This window comes from Callithrix jacchus, chromosome 2, assembly GCF_049354715.1.
Source record: "Callithrix jacchus isolate 240 chromosome 2, calJac240_pri, whole genome shotgun sequence".
NCBI lineage: Eukaryota > Metazoa > Chordata > Mammalia > Primates > Cebidae > Callithrix > Callithrix jacchus.
In genome coordinates, this window is record NC_133503.1 from 51,823,179 (window position 1) to 51,848,069 (window position 24,891).

The 24,891-nt window shown below is 38.2% G+C and overlaps 1 protein-coding gene across 7 annotated transcripts in view; it reads right to left on the reverse strand.

Moving 5' to 3' along the window:
* LOC118150612 (uncharacterized) overlaps nt 1-24,891 on the reverse strand; it is a 325,444-nt gene that overhangs the window by 204,295 nt on the left and 96,258 nt on the right. For 4 of the 7 annotated variants that reach the window (XR_013532491.1, XR_013532490.1, XM_078365771.1 and 1 more), the window contains exon 2: nt 8,678-22,053. The exons of 2 other annotated variants lie outside the window; for them this stretch is intronic. Coding sequence is in view for 2 of the 5 variants with exons in the window: in XM_078365771.1 (XP_078221897.1) it covers nt 8,678-8,703 (26 nt within the window). In the remaining 3 variants the exon portion in view is untranslated. The remainder of the gene's footprint in view (nt 1-8,677; nt 22,054-24,891) is intronic. One more of the 7 variants, XR_013532493.1, reaches the window with a different exon arrangement.

Genomic DNA, 24,891 nt, shown 5'->3' on the forward strand with positions numbered 1-24,891 from the left:
GAGATCTCTTTATACGGGAAGGTAAAAGTACAAGTCAACCTTCACTGGCTGAATTTTCAGGAGTGATTCACCATTGACAGAGGGCATTTTTCTGTATAACCACCACCCAATTTGCCTACTTTTAAGACTATCCTTTGATAAATTCCTAGTACAATAGTTCAATTGCCATCATAGACACAGGCATGATCAGAAATGACAGTTTGAAAGAACACTGCACCATTATGTTCAGGAGATCTCACAGTGTCCTGCACAGAGTCCTCAAAATACATTAATTTGAATTGAATAATCCTTACAAGGGCTAGCTGATGACTTTGATAATCAACAATATAACCAGTATCTTGGTGAGAGGTTAAAATTACAAAGAGATAACTCTGTTCGGCATGTAAAAATCCAAAGCAACTAATATTCCTAGGAGGTCACTCCTTATCCAGGTACTAGGCAGAGGAGACTCTACCTCCTACTCAAGATCCTAGATATCCGTCTGTCATCTGGGCAAACCTCCATAAACTAAACCAGGTATGGTGAATTCAAGGCATGTGTACTGCTGTACTCTGCTCTCACATGCAGGGAAGGCATTGCTAATTGAATGTGACTCTTTGAGATCAATCATAGCTGCCACTCACGAAGAAATCCCTTGGCCAACACTTGTTAATATGCTCTTTGCCAAAAAGTCTTTTAATAAACACCTCCATTTGTATGGTGTGATGTAGTACCTATTATGTATAAGGCAGTAGGGAGGGCAGCAGTTGATTTTAAGGGGCTTAGAATCAAACAGAAGAGAAAATTTGGGCACAGATCACTTTGCCTTGGAGTGGACATGGTGACCGTCAGAACATAGACACAAGTATCAAGGCAAGTCTAAAAGTGAGACTTTTACTATTAGCATCTAGGAAGCCTTCATGGTAATGTGGCAAAAGTTCTGCTTGGTCTCTAGGTTGGGGAGAACTTAGATTTCCAGACATGAGAGAAAGAGCATTCTATTTAGAAAGCAAATGCAAGAAATGCAGGGAAGCCAAAGGTATGTATAGGGGACACTATGTTTGATGCATAGGATGTACTGAGGGAAGTGAAGGAATGACAGAAAAGAAAATTTAATAGGAAAATTGGGGCTAAATCTTAAAGACTCTGGAACAAATGAGGTGAAAATACCTGTGCTTCCCAACATACCCAGATAGGGCAGACTTTTTCATAAACACATCAATTTTAAAACCAGAGATGTCAAAGATATTCTCTGCTTTTTATACAATACAGTATTATTTCATTTCACAGATGAGAAAACTGAGAACCCAAGAGACAAAGTACTTGGGTTAAATCCAGAACCAGGGTAGAATGTAGTGGCCCTGCCATTTAGTAAGCAGTGTGTTCTTTCCTAGTTTTTAGTTGTCTGTTCTGTAAGGTATAGGGGTAAATGGTAAAGATTACCTCTGTTCCCTTTGCTTGAATCACGCCTTCCCCAGTCTCTTCATTAGTGCTGACTTTTCCTAATCAGAGGTCACCTCCTTCTAGAGGCTTTCTCTGCTCACGCTATCTGAATTAGCCCCCTCATCACTTTCCATCTCATCAGTCTGATTCTTCTCACAGCATACATCACTCTTTGAAATCACTTTGTTCATTTATCTATTTTTAAAAATTTGTCTTCTTTCTTTGGTAGGCAAGCTTTATTCTTTTTGCTTTCCCCAGAACTCTATCTTCTATTATTTCAAACCTAAGAGTAATTTCAAACCTAGGAAGAAGCAAGGGAATAAGATGAGCCAGAAGGATGAGATAGAGTGAGAAGCAATTTCCAAGGAAGTCAATGCAGTTTACAGGGAAGTCAATACCATTCATTCAACAAACTCTGAACACCCACCTTTTATGCAGCTCTGTGCCGGGCAGTAATGAGAGGGATACTAGAATGAACACTGGGCATGCTACAGTGTCCATTCTCAAAGAGGCTGTAGTCCAGAAGAGAAGCCAAGATTCATCCACTTCATACCCAGATTTTTAAAAATTACAATTAGGATTAGTTTAAAGAATAAGAAAATTCAAGTAACTATGAGAGCGTGTAATAGCAAGACTTGATCTTATCATTGATGGCTTCACTGAGAAAATGATGTTTAAGCTGAAGGCCTTGGGGCAGATACGAGTAAATGTGGTGAAGAGAGGAAGAGTGCCCTGGGCAGAGAGTTTTATCAGCCAAGTGCCCCATGCCTGTCTCTGCTACTGATAACAGGGTTGGTGGTCTCCAGGCAGCCTCAATGCCTGTCTTTCTGGAACACTGTCATCTTAGCGAGGCTCCCGGCCATATGAGGAAAAGGTGGTGTGACAGGATCAGTGATACCAATTAATTATCATTCTTTGTGCTTGAATCATTATTAGTCTCAGAATAAACACTAGATACCTAATGAAATTTTATCTGTCTGCAGCAGAATTTTAATTTGTATGCTTTATGACATGTACAGTAGCCGGTAGTTAGTTTTCAAAGTCAGCCTTTCTCACCATTTATCTAATGAAGTGAGAGAGGAAATTAGAGTTTTCCTCCCCTCTTCCCCTTGAGGATTTCTCCTTCCTCTGGGCATTTCTATATTTCCTTCGCTTGCTTATGAATTTAACATTTGCTGAGTCCACTATGGGCAAGGTATGTGGCACAAGCTATGGGGAATTCTAGCCCACAGGAAGTAGATGTGCTGAGAGACTGATTGGTCTTTTTTCTTTCACACTGAAGACAAGAATCATCCTCTATTTGCAGTTTACTGAACACGCTGTTGTTTTAGGCCTTCGTGTGTTAGTCTTGTTATTCTCCTGCCTAGAATTTTCCTCTTCCTTTATAGGCCTTACACTCTTTAAAATTTAGCTTAAATTCAACCACCTTTTTGAAGCCACAAGTCTCTCAGGATTATTTTGATTGCAACTGACAGGAAACCCACTTTTAAACAGCTCATATTTAAAAAGGAAATGTATTGTCCTATGTTGCCAAACAGTCTGGAGGGATACCTGGCTTAAAGTGTAGCTTATTTCAGGACAAATCAATGTCACCAGCAACCAGATTTTTTTTTGTTTGTTTTGTTTTGTTTTTGCATATTTTATTCTTCTATACAAACTCCAGCCCTTGTAAACTTCTGGTTTCACATCTCATGGGAGAAAACAAGAGTACTTTCCCAGAAATCTCAAGGAAAAGTTTCATTTCTAATTGGCCTGTCTGGCATCTCATGATCATCCTTGGACCTCCTACTGTTCTCACATGAGTGCAGGGCTCTGAATAGGCAAGCCTAAGTCACAAGATAATCTTCTTGACCGATAGCTGTTTCTTAAATGCCATTTCATTCCTATGTAAAGTCCACCCTTTCTGTGGCCCTAGAATTACTCATAAAACTGTATTTTCTACATGCTTTGGAATTTATTGTAGCAGATGAGATGGAGAAAGAGACAGGGGGATGATGGTAGAGATGACAAAGGCTGTAACTGACCCACTCACAAAGAGGTTAATAATAAATATTCATTTGTGGGTAGCATTTTATACCCAAAGTATCACAGGGGGCACATAAAAATAGAGGTTAAAAAGGAAGATATGGCCTACACCCAAGAAACTGGACGACAGTATTGACAAATATTGGTATGAAAACAGTACCATTAATATACATTTATTATATACTAAGTATGCTCTGGGCTTTACTAACATTTTTCATTTAAACTATGTAATAACATACACATTTATAGATGAGTAACAAGAGATTTGAAGTAATCAGCTTGGTCATACAATAAATTCCTGTATCAAAATTTGAATCCTCTTTAAGAGATGAGGCTACAATAATGTACACAACCCAGAAAATTACTGCTTTCATAGGGCAATACAGCTACAGTAGGAAGACATTATTTAAATAATGTGTAAACAAATCAGATTACACAGTGAAAGATTCACCATGAAGAGGAACAGGGTTCTATAAGAATATAGAGCAAAGGGTCTCTGAAGCATTAAGAAAAGTTCTTGTGAAAACTATATTTGAACTAAGACTTTGAAGATATGATTGGGGTTAAGGAGATGGAAAGAAAAGGGACATTTGAGACAGAGTACACAATCTGTTTACATGTTTTGAGGAACCAAGAAACATGATATATTTGAGGATCTGAAAGAAGGCCAGAGTGGTTAGGGTACCAAGAAATGTCCCGCTGTATGGATAACCTGCTGTCATACAAAACCGAAGAGATAGTAGCCAACCTTGCAGGAGATTGGTAGGCTATAATATGTATTTTGACCTTTGTCTTTAGATTAGTCAGAAACAATTTTGAGCATACGAGTGACTTGATTAGAATGCACTGCAGAACAAGAAAGAAGTAGAAGAGAAACCAACTAGATATTTGTTGGATAGTCAAGATCACAGATTGTAGTGGTGTTAGAAGTAGACAGAGAAATTGACTGATTCAAGACATGATTAGGAGTTAAAATCAGTAACACTTAGTCATGGTATTAGGTGTTAAGCTGGATATGGAAGGGTAGGGTGAGAGAGAGCGAAGTGTCAGGATGAAGTCCAAGTTTGTGTAGTTATCTTACTAGGAACTAAAGATAAAAGGCAGCTAGCATAGTAAGGTGCATATATCAGGTGGGGAAATCGAGGAATGCAGATAGAATTGGTGGAGAGGCAAGGGTGCCATCACAGGAAAGAGGTAAGCCCATGTGTGGTGATTTTGGTGAGCAGAAAATTACAAGGAGCCATTTGGTGAGAGAAAACAGTGAGAGATAAGATAGGAAAACAGGATAGAAACAGATCAAATAGGATCTCAGAAACTAGAATAAGGTATATATACATGATTCAGTAGCCAGGGAGAACTACCAAAAATTTCAGAGAAGAGGAATGACATTACCAGCTGAACATATAAGGAAGACTCTTGTGACACCACAGTATAGAAAGTAACAATTGTAGGGCATGGTGAAGAGGCATCAGTGAGATCAGAGTGAGGATGAATAATACAGAGGCTGACGTCATGTCTTTAGATAAAGACAGAAAGGGTCTAAAATGGGATAGTGGAGATGGGCTAGAGAATCAGATCCAAAATCTAAAGTAAGGTGAATGTGCCATTGTGCTGAATACTACCAGGTTTCAAAAGAATTAAAACATGATCCTCTGCCTTGGGGAAATTATAATTTAGGGAGAAGTGAGATTTGGTTTTATTTGTAGAAGCTCAATGAGTAATATAAAATAGGAAAACACTATAAAATTTCAGAAGACAGAGGGATGGTTCTCTTTGAAGGGATATAAGAAGACCTCAGAGAAAGGACTAGAATTTAGAACATGGTTTTTGTTCAATAGACAGCAAAGAGAGGGAAACCATTTTCTTTTCTTTTTTTTTTCTTTTGAGATGGAGTTTCACTCTTGTTACCCAGGCTGGAGTGCAATGGCGCGATCTCGGCTCACCACAATCTCCGCCTCCTGGGTTCAGGCAATTCTCCTGCCTCAGCCTCCTGAGTAGCTGGGATTACAGGCACGCACCACCATGCCCAGCTAATTTTTTGTATTTTTAGTAGAGACAGGGTTTCACCATGTTGACCAGGATGGTCTCGATCTTTTGACCTCGTGATCCACCCGCCTCGGCCTCCCAAAGTGCTGGGATTATAGGCGTGAACCACCACGCCCGGCCCGGGAAAGCATTTTCAGAGGTTACAAACTCAAATGTTTTTGTCTCTTGGATAATCTGATTGTGGTGTTTGCCTAAGATTCCACTGTCATATGTCTGATTCCTTGGTACAATTTTGCTGTTTTCAGCTCCTCACTAGTAAGCATCTTCTGCAAATTGCTCTTGAAGAGACCTGGAGCCCTTTCCAGAGTAGTTAATGAAGATGGTAATGAGATTAGGCTGAACTCTGATGCCAGAGAGCCCCCTGTAGACAACTTGACCTCCTTGAGGCCTGTAATGCCACTTGCTGCTACCTTTTGTCAGTTTTCTCATTACACTCGTTGACAGTTTTCAATCCTGATGATAGTGCTCATATCCAAGCCATTTTACAGTTAATCTTACAGGCAGGCTCTCATCAAGCTTTCCCACAGTTTCCTGAGAAGCCAACATACAACACACAATGCATTTATTTCACGTATTATAATTACATCAGAAAGCCAGTCAAGGATTTCTAATGTTTTTATCATCACAATACTAAGTAGCATATCCATTTATATTCATAACTATGGAGATGACAGCTTTGTTAGAAAATGAAGTGGTAATTATTAGTGGTTGTTCTAGAATCATGGAAACAAAATATTTTGCTATAGGAAGGGGACTAAGAGGTCATGTAACAACTCTCTCAGATACCAGCACTTTTACAGTTTCTGACCATTCTCATTTGCTCCATGAGACACACAGGGCAGGAGTTACCATCACCATTCTGTAGTTGAGGGAATAGTGTTGTAGAGAAGTAATGTGACGCATTCAAGGTGACACAGCTAGCAGGTGGCACATGAGCCTAAAACTCAAATCTTTTGATTCTTAATTTACTTATCTTTGTACTTTAGTATGTTGGTATACAAAGTATGAGGAATGTCAGGGTGCTGTTAAAATCAAATAACATCAAAGGAAAGGTGATTAGAAAGTAATAGTGTTTGATGCACCCCAATACTGTCAAATATGCATATGATGGAACTGTAACCAGAAGAGAAGGTGTATGCCCAGTCTACTAACAGCACTGACATAAAACATAGCCCCAAACACTTCTGGCCAAATACAGCATACATGTAGACAAGATTTGGCCTATAGAATGGCAGGTTATGACCCTATTTCAAAATCTGAGAAAAAATAACCACACAGATTCTTTAGTATGTTTTTAAAATATTTTATCTTTGTGAGAATGTTTGACATTTTTCTTCCCATAGTCTTCTGTCAAATATTCAAATCCTCAGGTTGCTACATTTGCTTTTGATAATTACATTTATATCAGGAACCACATTAGGCCTATGGTTATCATGATAAGTAAGATAGTATATGTACAAAAGTAAAGACAGTCAAAATTACCACTAAGTTCAGTCAAGGGATGTTTTCCCTGGGGTCTGATATGATTAGAAGAGACTTCCTAGAAATTATGATACTTCATTTGAGCTTTAAAGAATGAGTAGCTCTTAGTTGATGATGATGTTCAACCAAATTTAGGTGCTCAAGAGACCACTGAAAAAGAATATTACAGCCATACTAATTTTATCTATTCATATTTTTATTTCTTAAGCTTAGTAGGAATTTCTGCTCTTTATTATTTCCCATCTTGCTGCTTGCTTTGGCTTTATTTTACTCTACTTTTTCTAGATTCTCGAAATAAAAGCTTAGATTATCGATGTGAGACTTCTTCTTTCATCTAATGTATGTATTTAGTGCTATAAATGTCCCTCTCAGGTCTATGTTAGTTATAGCTCATAAATTTTGATATGTAGTATTTTTATTTCAGTTTTTGGGTTTGCTTGAGACTTCTTTGATTCATGAGTTATCTAGAAATATGCTGTTTAGTTTTCAAGTGTTTGAAAACCTTATCTTTCTGATAATTAATTTTAGTTTGATTCTATTGTGGTAATTTCAATTCACGTAAATTTGCTGAGGTTTGCTTGATGACCCAGTATATGGTCTCTCTTGGTATATGTTCTTTGAGCACTTGAAAAGAATGTGCATTCTGTTGTCATTTGATGGATTATCTTATACAAATTTGTTATATCTTGTTGATTGATAGTACTGTTGGATTTTTCTGTATCCTTGCAGATTTTCTATTTATCTGTTCTATCAATTATTGAGAGAGGGGTGTTAAAATTTTTAATTATGTTTGTAGATTTGTCTATTTCTCATTTCAGTTCTGTTTTTCTTTCTCATATTTTACAATTTTGTATGATGCATATACATTTGGAATCCTAGGTCTTCTTGGTACATTAACAATTTCATAAGTATATCATGTTCCTTTCTGCCTCTGGTAATTTTTCTGTGGTTAAATATATATTATCTGATATTAATATAGTCAATTCTGCTATTGATTACTTTATGAATAATTTTCCACTCTTTACCATCAATTTGCCTGTATCAATACAGTTGGCTCTCTGTATCCATAAGTTCCTGATCCACATATTTAACCAATCACAGATCAAAAATATTTGAAAAAAAATTAAAACACACAAAAAAGATAAAAGCAATATAACAACATTTACAGAGAAGTGACATTGTATTAGCTATTATAAGCAATCAAGAAATAATGTAAACTATTCAAGAGGATATACATAGGTTATATGCAAATACTACATCCATTTTATATAAAGAACTTGAATATCTATGGATTTTCGTATGCACAGCTATATTAGAACCAATTTCCTGTGGATACTGAGGGATGAGTATATTTACAATAACTTTCTTATAGACAATATATTGATGTGTCATGTTTTTCAATCCACTTTGACAATTTCTTTTAATTAGTATAGTTAGAGAATTTTTTACTATGTATTAGAGTTTATATCTGCCATTTAATTTTTTGTTTATTTGTGGTCTGTTTCTGTATTGTTTTCTGTTTTTGTTTCTGCCTTCATGGGAGTTAAACATTTTTTACAATTCCAGTTTCTCTAGTTTGAGTGTATTTCTTTGAATAGCTTTTTTAGTTATTTCTCTACATGTATTAGTTTGGTCTCACATTGCTATAAAGAACTACCTAAGATTGGGTAATTTATAAAGAAAAGAGGTTTAATCAGCTCACAGTTCTGCAGGCTGTATAGGAAACATGGCTGGGGAGGCTTCCCAAAACTTTCAATCATGGCAGAAGGTGAAGGTGAAGCAGGCATGTCCTACATGGATGAAGCAGGGAGAAAAGGGTGAAGCGGGTGGTGCTACATATTTTTAAACAACCAGATCTCAGGGGAACTCACTAATTGTCATGAGAACAGTAAGGGGGAAATCTGCTCCCCTGATCCAATCACCTTCCACCAGGCCCTTCCTCCAACATTGGAGATTACAATTTGACATGAGATTTGGGCAGGTACACAAATCCAAACCATATCACTATCATATTACTTATACATAATTTAATGCAGGCTATTCCTGTCATCATTTTACTCATTAAAGTGCATAAATCTTGCCTTCTTTTATATCCTTTTACTGCTCTTCATTTGTGTCTTAGTAAGCTCAGGCTGCCATTAAAAAATACCAAAGACTGAGTGGTTTAACAATAGTAATTTATGTATCAGAGTTTGGAGTGCTGGAAGTTTCTAGCACAACGGTAAAAGCATGGTCTGTTTCTAGTGAGGTTTCTCCTACCATACTGCATATGTTCGCTTTCTCCCTGTGTCCTCACATGGCTGAAAAAGAGCAAACTCCCTAGTGTCTCATCTTGTAACAGCACTAATTTTAACAAGAGGGCCTCACCCTCATGGCCTAATCTAAAACGAATTATCTCCAAAAGACCCTACTTCCAGACACCAACACATCAGGGATTAGATTTTCAACATATCATTTTTAGAGCATGGGACACAATTCAGTCAACAGCAATTTGTAATGTGATCATCTTAAATACTTTCTTTACAGAAATTTAGGACTACATCAGACAGTGCTGCAATTTTTGCTATTACTGTGAAATATAATAATGTAGAAAGCCCAAGAGGAGAAGAAAGTCTATTGTATTTACCCATGTATTTTACTTACTTTGTTCCTTCTTCATTTTTAATGTTCCAGAATCCTTATGTGATCATTTTCTTTCTGTTTACAGAACTTTATTTGGCTGTTATTTTAGAGTAAGTTTGATAGCAACAAATTGTATTTGTTTTATTCCTTCCAAAACTGTCCTTATTGCCTTTTTTTCCTGAAGAATGCTTTTGCTGGCAATAGAATTTGGGGTTGACATTTCTTTTGGTACTTGATAATGTTGTGCCATTCCTTCTAGCCTCTACAGTTTGTGGTGAGAAATCTGTTGTCATTTGCGTTATTTCTCCTCTACAAGTAAACTGTCATTTATCTCTCTCTGCTTTCATAATTATTTTGTCTTTCATTTTCAGAAGTTGAACCATAGTTTCTTGGTGTGAATTTCTTTGCTTTTTTTCTCTTGGGGATTCACTCTGTTCCTTGAATCTGTATGCTTAAACCTTTTGCCAAATTGAGATATTTCAAGTACTTTATCAGCTATGCTATCTTCCTCCTCTCATTTCAGGACTTCAGTGATGTGAAAGTTGGAGCTTGTCTTATAGTTCCATATGTCCCTGAGGCTCTGTTCATTATTTTATCCAGTCTATTTTTTCTCTGTAGTTTACATTGTATCATTTCTATTGTTGCAGAATAAAGACCCTAATTTTTGTTCTTATTTTATGACAGGGTCTTACTTTTTCACCCAGGCTGGAGTGCAGCAGCACAATCACAGCTTGCTGTAGCCTCAAGCAATCTTCCTCCCTCAGCCTCCCAAGTAGCTGAGACTACAGGCACCACACTACCTGGTTATTTTTTTATTATTTTTTATACAGACTATGTCTTGATATGTTTCCCAAGATGGTCTTGAACTTCTGGGTTTAAGCACTCCTCCTGCACTGCCTGAATATTTTTCTATCTCCTTTATTTGCCTAATGCAAGCTGCTCATCTCACTGTGGATCAGGGCCCCTAATCCTAGCAGCCACACCCAACTATAGAACCAGAATCTGTTTTCAGCATTGTGTACTCCCTGCAGTTACTAATGTGGCTCCCCATGCACCTGCAGAATCTGTAGCCACTGGCTTTGATTTACGTTACTTTCAGTTTGATACACTGAAGGCTGAAAAGCTGTGAAATCTTTACACATGCATTGCTCACATGGGTTAGTCTATGCTCCCAAGTAACTGCCATGGAGATAGAGTCCAAAGCGTCCAAATTAACTTTAAAGTATTTCAGTTTTTATGTTTCTCAAGAGACATGAAACAAGAGCCAATTCATATGACCTGTCTCGTGCAACTTATTCTCCTACCTAAGACTCTTCTATGCAATATTTCACTCAATGCTTTTAAAGCCTGTATAGATTTTGTTCTTTTATTCTGTTCCTCATGTCACTGAACCTGTTAAACCTTTCCTCTCCACTTACTCCTTTTTGCATTTATTTTTCTTAGTCTATTCACTTGCTTCTATATTATAAAACTTTGAGAATCAGTCTGGAAAGCAGACTATTCTTCAAAAGAGGGCTGGTGGGAGTTGGGAAGAGATTGTGAGCATACTTTTGAATTCCACCACAGCTGCCAATGCTTTCATAAAATTTCCTGTTTCTATAGAGTTAGCTTTTTAAAGTATGATGCCCAATGTAATAAAATCAACATTATTTTATTTGCCAGCAGCTCAGAGTTAATTAGACACTAATTTAAAAAAAACTCTCAACACCTCATTTCACTGTGTAGGCATGAGCAATGCAACTGTCATTTTGTATGGGAGATCCAGAGTGGAAATCACACATTTAAAGTTGGGCAATATGTATCTAGTTCCAAACATTTCTGAATAGGTGTTTGAGTTGGTAATGATATCCGGGATTTTCCAGCCACATGTTTGTCAGTCTGGAATGTATGTCTCCAGTGGGGCTCCAGAGAATATAATGCTACCAGAAAAACATTACACATCATTCTAGAAAAGATATTGGAAAAATAAGGATAAGAGTAGAATAATAACAGATATATTTTTAATAAAATAAAATTCGAGGCTACTTTAAAGATACATTGTGACACTTCAAAGAAACTGAGTTTTTTAAAATACTAGACTCTTTCCAACTGTGCCCCTTTACCTTACTAGAGTATATATGCACCCTCTCTTCATATAGGACATCTTGGCACTCATTATAATAATCTGGGGTACTGTTTAAATTTCAGTGTTCTTCAGCACATGAATCCAGCCCCTATTTCAAACATGTTGGAATCAAAATCTCTTAAGACTAAGAACCTGAGCATTTGGTTTTTGTTTTTACTTTATTTAAATTAAAACTCTTGAGAAGATCCAAGATGGCTGAATAGGAACAGCTCTGGAGTGCAGTTCCCAGTGAGAACAATGCAGAGGGTAGGTTCCAAACTAGTTTTTACTGCCCACAGACCAGAAGATTCCTGGGCCGAAAAGTGCCATGAGTTTCCAGCACAGCTGTTTCAGCTGGTGCCATGGGTTTCCTCACAAAAACTCACACAAATCTGGGCGACCATTTCAACTGGCACCTGGAACACCTGGGAGACAGAGCTGCTCATTCAACTGAAAAAGAGGGGGCTGAAATAGGGAGTCAGGTGATCTAGCTCAGCAGGTCCCAACCCCACAAAGACCAGCAATCTGAAATGCTTTGGATTGAGAGTTTTGCAGTAAGTGCAGCTGGACCTGGGATGGTCCAGCTCAGTGTGAGGAAGGGTGTCCACCATTACCGAGGAGTCTACCATTACCGAGGCACTCCTCCATCACTGAGGCAGTCCACCATTACTGAGGCAGACCACCATTACCAAGACAGTTCTAACTGTACATCTGTAAACAAAACTGCAAGGAATTTTACAAAGCAGCCTGCAGCAGCTCATCAATACCTCTACTGGCAGACTGTGACTACACTACTTCCTTGCTGGGCAGAGCATCTCTGAAAAAAAGTTGCAGCATGTCAGGAATTTATAAATAAAGCCCCACCTTCCCAGGACAAGCACTTGGGAAAAAAGGCAGTTATGAGTTCTACTGCAGCAGATGTAAATGTACCTTCCTAGCAGCTCTGAACAGAACAACAGAGCTACCAGCACAGCACTTGAGTTCCTATAAAGGACAGACTGTCTCCTCAAGCAGCTCCCCAACCCCCATATATCCAAAGAGACACCTCATAAAGGAGAGTTCACGCTGACATCTGATGGGTATGCTTCTGGGACAAAGATAACAGAAGAAGACACAAAAGCAACCCTTACTATTCAGCAGCCCCCATGGGTGATCCCCAGGCAAGCAGAGTCTGGAGTGGACCTCCAGCAGTCCTGCAGCAGAGGGGCCTGACTGTTAGAAGGAAAACTAAAAAACAGAAAGAAATAGCTTCAACATCAACAAAAAGAATGTCCACTCAGAGCCCCCTTCTGAAAGTCATCAACTACAAAGGCAACAAGTAGATAAATCCATGAGGATGGGATGAAACCAGTGCAAAAAGGATGAAAACACCAAAAATCAGAATGGCTTTCCTCCTCTAAGGGATCACAACTCCCCACCAGCAAGGGAACAAAGCTGGATGGAGAATGAGTCTGATGAATTGACAGGAGCAGGCTTCAGAAGGTGGGTAATAATAAACGTCACTGAGCTAAAAGAACATGTTCTAACCCAATGCAAAAAAACTCAGAACTTTGAAAAAAGGTGAGACAAAATGCTAATAAGAATAAACAGCTTAGAGAAGCATATAAACAACTTGATAGAGCTGAAAAACACAACAAGAGAACTTTGCAAAACATACATAAGTTTCAATAGCTGAATTGACCAAGTGGAAGAAAGGGTATAAGACACTGAAGATCAACTAAATGAAATAAAATGAGAAGTCAAGATTAGAGAAAAAGGAGTAAAAGCAATGAGCAAAGCCTCCAAGAAATATGAGATTATGTGAAAAGACCTAATCTATGTTTGATAGGTATACCTGAATGTGACAGAGAGAATGAATTCAACCGGGAAAACACTCTTCAGGATATTATCCAGAAGAACTTGCTAGGTTGGAAGCTAGCAAGGCAGGCCAACATTCAAGTCCAGGAAATACAGAGAACACCACAAAGATATTCCTCAAAAAGAGCAACCCCAAGGCACATAATCGTCAGATTCACCAGGGCTGAAATGAAGAAAAAAATGCTAAAGGCAGCCAGAGTGAAAGGCTACCCACAAGGGGAAGCCCATCAGACTCACCGTATATCTCTTGGCAGAAACACTACAAGCCAGAAGCGAGTGGGGGCCAATATTCAACATCCTTAAAGAAAAGAACCTTCAACCTAGAATTTGGTATCCAGCCAAACTAAGCTTCTTAAGTGAAGGAGAAATAAAATCCTTTAAGAACAAGCAATTGCTGAGAGATTTTTGTCACCACCAGGCCTGCTGTACAAGAGCTCCTGAAAGAAGCACTAAACGTAAACAGGAACAACTAGTACCAGCCACTCCAAAAAACATACCAAATTTTAAAGATCATCAATACTAAGAAGAAATCATGTCAACTAATGGCAAAACAACCAGCTAACATCAAAAAAGCAGGATCAAATGCACACATAACAATATTAACCTTAAATGTAAATGGGTTAAATGCCCATTGGACAAAAAGTCAAGACCCATTGGTGTGCTGAATTTGGGAAACCCATCTCACGTGCCAGGACACAGATAGCCTCAAAATTAAGGAATGGGGGAAGATTTACCATGCAAATGGAGAGCAAAAAAAGCAGAAGTTGCAATCCTTGTCTCTGATAAAATGGACCTTAAACCAACAAAAATCAAAAGAGACAAGGAAGGACATTACATAATGGTAAAAGGATCAGTGAAACAAGAAGAGCTAACTATCCTAAATATATACACACTGAATACAGGAGCACCAAGATATGTAAAGCACGTTCTTAATGACCTAAAAAGAGACTTAGACTCCCACACAAGAATAGTGGGAGACTTTAACACTCCACTGTCAATATTAGACAGATCAACCAGACAGAAAATTAACAAGGATATTCAGGACTTGAACTCAGATCTGGACCAAGCAGACCTAATAGACATCTACAGAACTCTCTGCCTCAAATCCACAGAATATACATTCTTCTCAGCATCACATTACACCTAGTCTAAAATGGACCACGTAATTGGACCACATAATCTCAGCAAATGCAAAAGAACAGAAATCATGACAGTCTCTCAGACCACAGTGCAATCAAATTATAACTCAGGATTAAGAAACTAACTCAGAACTGCACAACTTCATGGAAACTGAGCAACTGGCTCCTGAATGTCAACTGTATAAACAATGAAATTAAGGCAGAAATAAAGATGTTTTTTGAAACCAATAAGAATGAAGACACAATGTACCAGAATCTCTGGGACACATTTGAAACAGAGTCTAGAGGGAAAGTCATAGCAATAAATAAAATCAACACTCTATCATCATAACTGAAAGAGTTAGAGGAGCAAGATCTAAACAAAAATCAAAAGCTAGCAGAAGACAAGAAATAACTAACATCAGAATAGAACTGAAGGAGACAGAGACACAAAAAACCCTTCAAAAAAAATATCAGTAAATCCAGGAGCTTGTTTTTTAAAAAGATCAACAAAATAGACAGATATCTAGCAAGATTAATAAAAAGGGGGGAAGAATCAAATAGATGCAATAAAAAACAATCAAGGGTATATCACCACCGATTCCACAGAAATACAAACTGCCGTCAGAGATTACTACAAACAACTCTATGCACATAAACCAGTAACCTGGAAGAAATGGATAAATTCCTGGTCAATTGCATTCTCCCAATCCTAAACCAGAAGAATCTGAAACCCTGAATAGACCAATCACAAGGGCTAAAGTTGAGGTAACAATTAATAGCCTACCAACCAAAAAAAAGCACACGTCTACATGGGTTCACAGTCAAATTCTACCAGACTTACAAAGAGGAGCTGGTACCACTCCTTCTGAAACTATTCCAAATGATCCAAAAAGAAGGAATCCTTCTCAAATTATTTTATGAAACCATCATCATCCTGATACCAAAACCTTAAAGAGACTCAATGAAAAAAGAAAACTTCATGCCAATATCCATGATGAACATAGATGAAAAAATCTTCAATAAAATATTGGCAAACTGACTGCAACAGCACATCAAAAACCTTATCCATCATGATAAAATAGGCTTCATCCTGGGGATGCCAGGCTGGATCAACATAGGCAAGTCTATGAAAGTAATCAACTACATAAACAGAACCAAAGACAAAAACCACATGATTATCTCAATAGATGCAGAGAAGACCTTTGACAAAATTCAACAGCACTTTATGCTAAAAACTCTCAATGAACTAGGTATCACTGGAACATATCTCAAAATAATAAAATATATTTACGACAAACCTACAGCCAATATCATACTGCATGAGCAAAAACTGAAAGCATTCCCTTTGGAATCTGGCACTAGACAAGTATGCCCTCTCTCACCACTCCTATTCAACATAGTATTAGAAGTTCTACCCAGAGCAATCAGGCAAGAAAAAGAAATAAAAGGTATTCAGTTAAGAAAGGAGGAAGTCAAATTGTCTTTATTTGCAGACAACATGGTTCTATATTTAGAAGACCCCATTTTCTCATCCCAAAATATTTTTAAACTGATAAGCAACTTAAACAGTCTCAGGATAAAAAAATCAATGTGCAGAAATCACAAGCCTTCCTATACACCAATAAGAGACTGAGAGCCAAATCAAGAGTGAACTCCCATTCACAATTGCTACAAAGAGAAAAAAATACCTAGGAATACAACTAACAAAGGTTGTAAAGGATCTCTTCAATAAGAACTATAAACCACTGCTCAAGGAAATAAGAGAGGTCACAAAGAGATGGAAAAACATTCCATGCTTATGGTTGGGAAGAATTAATATCACGAAAATGACCACATTTCTCAAAGTAATTTATAGATTCAATACGGTTCCCATCAGGCTACCAATGACCCTCTTCATAGAATTGGAATAAACCACCTTAAACTTCAAATGGAACTAAAAGAGAGCCCACATAGCCAAGACAATCCTAAGCAAAAAGAACAAAGCTGGAGGCACCATGCTACCTGACTTCAAACTATACTACAAGGCTACAGTAATTAAAACAGCATGCTACTGGTACCAAAACCAATAGACTAGTGGAACAGAATGAAGGCCTCAGAGGCAACACCACACATCTACAACCATCTGATCTTTGACAAACCTGAGAAAAACAAGGAATTGGGAGAGAATTCCCTGTTTAATAAATGGTGTTGGGAAAACTGGCTAGCCAAGTGCAGAAAGCAGAAACTGGACCCCTTCCTGACACCTTACACTAAAATTAACTCCAGATGGATTAAATACTTAAACCTAAAACCTAACACCATAAAACCTCTAGAAGAAAACCTAGGCAAAACCCTTCAGGACATAGGCATAGGCAAGGACTTCATGACTAAAACCCCAAAAGCATTGGCAAGAAGAGCCAAAATAGACAAATGAGATCTAATTCAACTCCAGAGCTTCTGTACAGCAAAAGAAACAATCATTAGAGTAAAATGGCAACCAACAGAATGGGAAAAGGTTTTTGCAATCTACCCATCTGACAAAGGGGCTAATATCTAGAATCTACAAAAACTAAAACAGATTTATGAGAAAAAAACTAACAAACCCATTCAAAAGTAGATGAAGAATCTGAACAGACACTTTTCAAAAGAAGACATCTATGAGGCCAACAAACATATGAAAAAATGCTCATCACCAGTCATTAGAGAAATGCAAATCAAAACCATGTTGAGATATCATCTCACACCAGTTATAATGGCGATCATTACAATATCTGAAGACAACAGATGCTGGAGAGGATGTGGAGAAATAGGAACACTTTTACACTGTTGGTGGGAGTTCAAATCAGTTCAACCATTGTGGAAGACAGTGTGGGATTCCTCAAGGATCTAGAAATAGAAAATTCATTTGACCCAGCAATTCCATTAATGGATATGTATCCAAAGGATTATAAATCATTCTGTTATCAAGATACATGCACACATATGTTCATTGTGAACACTGTTTACAATAGCAAACACCTGGAACCAACCCAAATGCCCATCGATGATAGACTGGACAAGGAATATGTGGCACATATACATCATGTAATATTATGCAGCCATAAAAAATGATGAGTTTGTGTCTTTTGTAGGGACATGGATGATTCTGGAAACCATCATTCTCAGCAAACTGACACAGGAACAGAAAACCAAACACTACATGTTCTCACTCCTAGGTGGGTGTTGAACAATGAAAACACATGGACCCAGGGAGGGGAGCATCATGCACTGGGGTCTTTTGTGCGGGGCCTAGGGGAGATACAGTTCAGGGGTAGGGAAGCAGGGGAGGGATAACATGGGAAGAAATGACAGATGTGGGTGATGGGGGGATGGAGGCAGCAAACCACATTGCATGTAGTAACTATGCAACAATCCTGCATAATTTGCACATATACCCCTGAACTTAAGTACACAAAAACAAACAAACAAAAACTCCAGCCATTTCAATGTGAAACCAGCATCAAGGGTCACTGATAGGAAGTACTTCACTGGAATGGTAAGAAAAACAGGGGCATATTCTTTTCCTTTTATACCTAAGGCAGCTAAAACTCAGAAATTAGAAGGAATTCAGTTGGATCACATAGCATATTACTGTTAGAGCTGAAACTAGAATGCAGATCTCTGATGTCTATTAAGGATTTTTATCACTATCATGTTTGTCACTATTATATTTACAATTGCCTGGTGTCAATTTCACAGACAATTGTTGCATAAAAACTATTCGGAAAAAGAACCTCAAGCCTAACCCATTAAGAAAAGTATCTTTCCCACAGATCATTTAAATAGAAGTAGCCTGGGCTTGGAACATCTAGGGTATTTTCCTATTTTCCTAATACCTATCTGTTTATTTCTGTAACTCAATAAACAGGTATTAAAGCATAGCTCAGTGTTGGTCATCCCAAAGGAAGTAAAGAGAATCACAATTTCTGAGAGCCCTCAAGGAGGTTTCTACTCAGGTGGAAAAGCCAGGCATGCCTATCAGTTGAGGCAAGATAGAATGAGAGAGATGCCAGCACAGATGGTGGTGAACCAAGAGAAGAGAGATGCTGCTTTGGACTAGGAGTACCAAAAATGTTTCATGAAAAGAGAGCTTTCAGTTTGGTTTTAAAGACTGAATAGTATTTGATTTGAGTGGAAGGAGGGTGTACCTTACCTACAGTAGCCAGAGTAAAGGCACAGGGTGGAAATGTGTAGATTCCATAGTGGACCTGCATTTCACAGAATATTTGGATCTGAATCAGGGATAATTAAAGCATTACATTAAAAAAACTCTTGACAATTATTTAAGTTACCCATAGAATCGAGCACATATCTTATATAACCAACCTTATGTAGTAATTCTTATGTCTGAGTACAGAGAAATAACTCTGAGCTAGTATAAATAATAAAATAGGGTAAGTCCGTATGGCTTCCTGAATATCCATATCAGTCTACCTTTAAGATAATCATCAAATATCTAGGAAGACGGCAAATTCTATAATATTATGGTTTGCAATGTCAGGATTTATTACTTTATATCATGCATATTATAGACAGTTTTGCTGAAATGAGGTCTGAAGGAGGTAGAAGGTTCAAACCTTACTAATGAGAATGCAGTATCAGGTTTTCCCATGTGAAAAATATGTAGATGTTGTGACTTCACTGTAGAAGATGAATAATGAGCATTGGGATCCCAGGGTCTCTGCATCACAAATAAACATTTGGCCATCATATGCCTCTGAGTTTATGCTAAGGAATAAATACAGAATGTCAAGGAGAACAAAAGGCATAGGACCCACCATCAGAGTCAAATATTAGCCTCCACTAATACTGAGGCAGGTTATTTCTCTGACCTCTTTGCAGGACTCATGACAGGGTGCCTCATTTACTCAGCCCACCGCTCTCAACTCCTCATGGGAGAGAGTGTGAGAGCAAACAAGTATGGGACACCCTGCATTCCTCTCCTCATGGGAGGGAACATGCAGGTGAGTGGGTGCAGGAACTGGCTGGATGCTTTAGTGTCAGCAAGAGTGAGCTTCATGCAGGCCCTGTGGCAGCATTCAGGCAGGGGTTCCTGCGATTCCTCAAACTCCAGAGGGCATGTTACAGTGCTCAGCTTAAGAGTTAACAGCTCAGTGGGCCGTTTGCCTTTTTGTGTGAGGTGTCTACCCTCCAACAGCAAGAGCAAAGGGCAGTGTGACAGCCTTTTGTATCTGCACTCGTGACTTCCAAGCTCTTGTCCAGCATCCAGGAAAATTATGAGGTTGCATGGACAAATTGAAGGATGGTAAATGGGGAGGATTTTATTGCCAATTAACGTGGCTGTCAGTGGGAAAAGAAACTTAAAAGGGGCAGGATGAGTAGATAATCTTCCCCTGAAGTCCAGCCATCTATGGCAAGATTATCCAAAGTTATGTCATCAAGCTGTCCCTCTGAAGTCAAGGAGTTTCTCTCTGATGTTCAGCTATAATCTCATATACCAGTTGAGTCTGGGGTTTTTATAGGCACAAGATGAGGCAGGGCAGGGTCATGGGTGGGTTACAAAAAGGCAACATTTGAGCAGGAAAACAGGGATATCAGTTCTTATTTTGGGTAGCAGTTTCAGGCTTTTTGGCTTGAAGGTGGGTTTTTGCCAGGGACCTGCCCTTGTCTGCCTAGAATTTCTCTGCCTGCTGACTTTATTATTGTATTACTACCTTAAGAGAGTATTTTTCTCTTGTAAGTCAGAAAGGTAGGTTTAGCTGAGTGAGAAAGAAGTTTACTGATGATATCAGGAGTGAAATCCTCATGCAGTAGAAAGCAGACTCCATCTAGATAGAATTTTTCTGACCTAGAAATTGTTCATCAGTATCCAGGCAAGCTGAAAAATGGAGTACCTGCCTCACAAGATCCAGCAGACCAGAACATACTCTGAAGTTACCTAGGAGCTGAAGACCTGTTTTCCTTTTTACTTAACTTTTCCCCTTGTCTTTTTTCTCTTCTCTCTCTTTTCTCAACCTTCTCTTTTACCCTGGAATATTTTTTTTTCTCCTAGGAACAGAAGAGGCTGATTTGGGTGGAGTCACAGATATCATTACTATTGTGGTTGCTGCTGTTGTTGGAACTCTGTAGCTTTTTGTGGAAGAATGTGCTTGTATGAGACTCTTAACAAACATGGCCTAGCTTTAGTATGACCTGTTTATGTTGATATTAATGTTAAATGATGGCTCAAAAGACTCAATCACTTGGGGCAACTAATAAGAAGTGATGAATATTAGGCAATAATGGCAAGTACTAATAAGTGGTAAGTAATAGGAAAGTGCAGAGGAAAAAGTATCTTGAAGTAATAAGGGAAGCTTGCATTTTCTGGATAGCCTGTTTTTCCAGAAAGCATCAATGAAAAAAAAGCCACAGTGTCAGGAGCATACAAACTTCTGGAATACTTGGCTCTGAACACTAAAGAGCTGATAAAGCTGTGAGATCATATAATGATTTGAGAAACCCAGATATTTCTTTGAGAACACTCAATACTCATCACTACTACTCCTCATTGATTCTTTTATGAAGAGTGAGTAGGGAAGAAACAAAAAACTGGGCATTGTGGATTTTTAAAAGGAGCTTCAATGAAGGCTGTTAGGAAAACATAGGGATGAGAATTGAAATGAGTACAAGTAGAAAAATCCATAGAAACATAAGACATTCTGGAAAAACAAGTCAAACATGGCTCCTCATCTGCCACAGACTCCCCTAAATATATGGCTTTGTTATTTCAAGCATGAAGGAGGTGATCCTATACTGTCAGTACAATCTGTTCCTCCTAAAAAACTGTGAGCTCCCTGAGGGCAGGGATGATGCTTTATGATTCTATCAGTGACCATGGCTTGGTACCTAAGAGGTGAATTATAGATGCTGGAAAGACAGAAAGGAAAGAAGTAGGAAGGCTAGCTGACCAAATGCCTAGCTTACAATGCTGTTACAAAAATAAAATATTTGTGAAAGTGTTTTGTGCTATGCTTTGTGCACAGTTTGTCCCTAACAAGTGTTTCCTAAATCTGAATTTGCTCGATTCTCAGGAAATGCTAATCAGAACAGTTCTATTTGTGGGCATCTTTAAAACTCCCTGCCATGCTTGAAAACAATGCATTTCTCTTCAATACACATCTTCATCTTGCTGAGGAGATCAGATGTTACCTGTTATTTGTTCCTCGGTCCTCTGAACCACAAAAGCAACTTTCACCTTCTTTTTCTCTCGTGCCTTCCTTGTGAGCATGAGAACCTTGTTAGTTTGTAAGAAAGTGTTTTCCCACCACATCTTCCCAAGTAGCCAGCAATCTACTTGTACCCTTTGGATTTCTTCAGTTGTACTCATTGCCTTTTCTTTGTTTTGAGATAAAAATCCTTGTTTTGAGAAAAAAAAAGACAGTGTATTAAAATGAAATTTTAAATGTTTCAAATGAGGTGCTATCACTTACATTTCAATAAACTGTAAAATGCCTTATCTATCCTTCCCCACTTACTGTGCTCCATCTCTGTCTAAAGTTTGCTAGCTACATTCATGTTTATTACAGAGAATACCATGGGCATCAGTAAGAAATACACAAATGGAAGAACTGCTGGTTTGTCAGGGCTTTAAAAACAAAACTCATAAAAGGGGTTCTTTAAGGACAGAAAGGGAGTATGAATAATTAGAAAATGAGAGATACAGAGAGAGATCAAAGCTTGGATGGCAAATCCTGATAGGGAGTGGTGGGCAGTAATGAATGACAACTTGGATCATAGACAATATGAGCATCATGACAATATGAGCACAAATGGCAGGGGTGGAGTAGGGCTTCAAAAAGAAAAACAATCTCAAATGCAAATTGTTCTGAAATGTGGGAATACAAAAAAGATTTCGTTGTGGATCATTTTAACAGATGTTGACACCAGATTGTACATGTGCCTTTGATAAGCTGGGGATAAGAAAGAGACCACCACATTTTAGCAGAATACCAGCACTGTCATGCTATATTAACTGCAATTATGGCAAGGATTAGTCTGTGGCATTCATTTAAGTGGATAACATGTGGCCCATAAATTGTCATGGAAGCCACATATTTTAAAGTCCAGACTCCTTAATATTGCTTATAAAGACCCTCATCATCCTGACCTTTGTCTGTCTGCTCCCACCTTCCTCACACTGCTCTGGAATTTGATCTCTAGGCTCCAAACACACTGAACTTCTTCTAAGGCCTCACCACTGAATTTTCATGGCTGTCTTTCCTTTGCTTGACTCCATCTCTTCTTTGAATCTTCAATGGGTTTTCCTTGAACTCACCTCCTGTGTTGCTTGGATGAAGTGCTTTCCTTAAGCCTCCTTCCTAGCACTGCCCACTGTGAAATAAGTGCCTGCTTATTCTTAATGCCCCTCCACCCTGATCCTGAGCTCCTGCAGGATGAGGCCTGATACATTCATCAATTCTTTGTCTGGCACATAAAGGCTCAATAAAGATGCTCTTTTGTTAACACTAACTACTTATTAAAAGTTTATTTAGTGAGTACATGTAAAATATTTGAAAAAAAATATGTTAAATGACTCATCAGTGCTCAACATGATACTAGGTTTACATTCAGTAGCAGTTTCTTGATTAAGTAACTACTTAATCAGCTAATTGTTTTTAGCATTTTGTGCTGAGCACTGTTTTTGATGTTTGGAGTAAATTGGTGAACAAAAAAGACAAAACTCCCTGCCCTCAATTAGTTTACATTCTAGGGTATGTATGTATGGGTTGGGAGAGAGACAAATAATCAATCTAATAAATAAGTACATAATACGTTAGAAACATGTCATGGATAAAAGCAAAAGGAAGAAAGCATAAAGAATATGATGGATAGAGCATTGTATTGTGAATAAATAGGAGGTCAGAGTAGTTATTGTTGAGGTTGTGATAAAAGGAAACTATTACAGGAAATGAGCGGTGTAACAATGTTAACTGATGAGAAAATATTACAGAATGGAGAACTTGAGGTGAGATTCCCTAAGGCAAGAGCATGAGTGGGATGTTTAAAGACAGCTAGAAGACCAAAAGGGCTGAAGCACAGTAAACAAAGTGGTGAAAGGGAGAACCATGGATGAAGAAATTGGGGGTTGGGGTGTCATACAGTGACTCATAGTTCCTTATAGAAACTTTGCTTTTCATTCCAAATTACATGGAAACTAGAGATATTGGAGGGTTTTGAGCAGAGGAGGAACATGATCTGAATTACATTTTAAAAGACCCACTCTGGATCCCACATTGAGCAGACTATAAGTAGACCAGAGACAGAAATAGGTAGACAAGTCAGGGGACTATTGCAGAGATCCAAGTGGCTCACACCAGGGTGGCATCAGTGAGATGATGAGAACTGATCTCATTTTGGACACATTTTGAAGAGAGGAGATTTTCTGATAGATGAGATATAGACTGTAAGTAAAGGGGAGAAAGACTATTTATCCCACGATTTTTGCCCTGAACACTAGCAGGATGGACTCCCATTAACTGAAGTGAAAAAGGTAGGAAAAATGTGAACTATCAGAAATTTGGTTTTGGGCTAAAGGCAGATGGACATACAAATCTGGAGTTCAGGAAAGAAATTCTGTGCTTGAGGTAAAAACTTGCGGATTACTAGCATATCGTTGGTAAGAGAAGCCATGGGACTCAATGTAATCACATTGAGAAAGGAGAAAGGAGAAGGGAGGCCAGAATGAAAGGGAATTGAAAAACTGAACCTTAAAGCATCATGATCAGAAGGAAGAGAAAGGGGCAAGCAGAGGTAACTAAGAAGTAAGTAGAAGAAACCAGTGAGATTGAATGAATGCCTAATGCCCCTTAAATCAAATAAAAATATGTGAAGATGTGATCAACTGTGTTTAATACTACTAAAATGTCAAATCACATGAGGACTAGGAATTAACCACTTAATTTAGCAACATGGTAGTGGAAGTCACTGGTGACCTTAATAGTTGTTATTATTGTTGTTGTAAAATAGTGGGAATAAAACTTGCTTAGAATGAGGTCAAGAGAGATTAGGAACAATATTTATTGTTGAGGAAATATGCCATGAAATTAAGTGACCATCAGTTAAAATCTTGCCTATAGCAACAATGCATGATAGTCTAACTTTGAGCTAGGTATTCTGAGCAGGACAGGAGGAAATGTTTGTTTCAACAGGCTAACTGAGAACACTCAGGATTAAAAGAAGAGTTATTTTGGATTG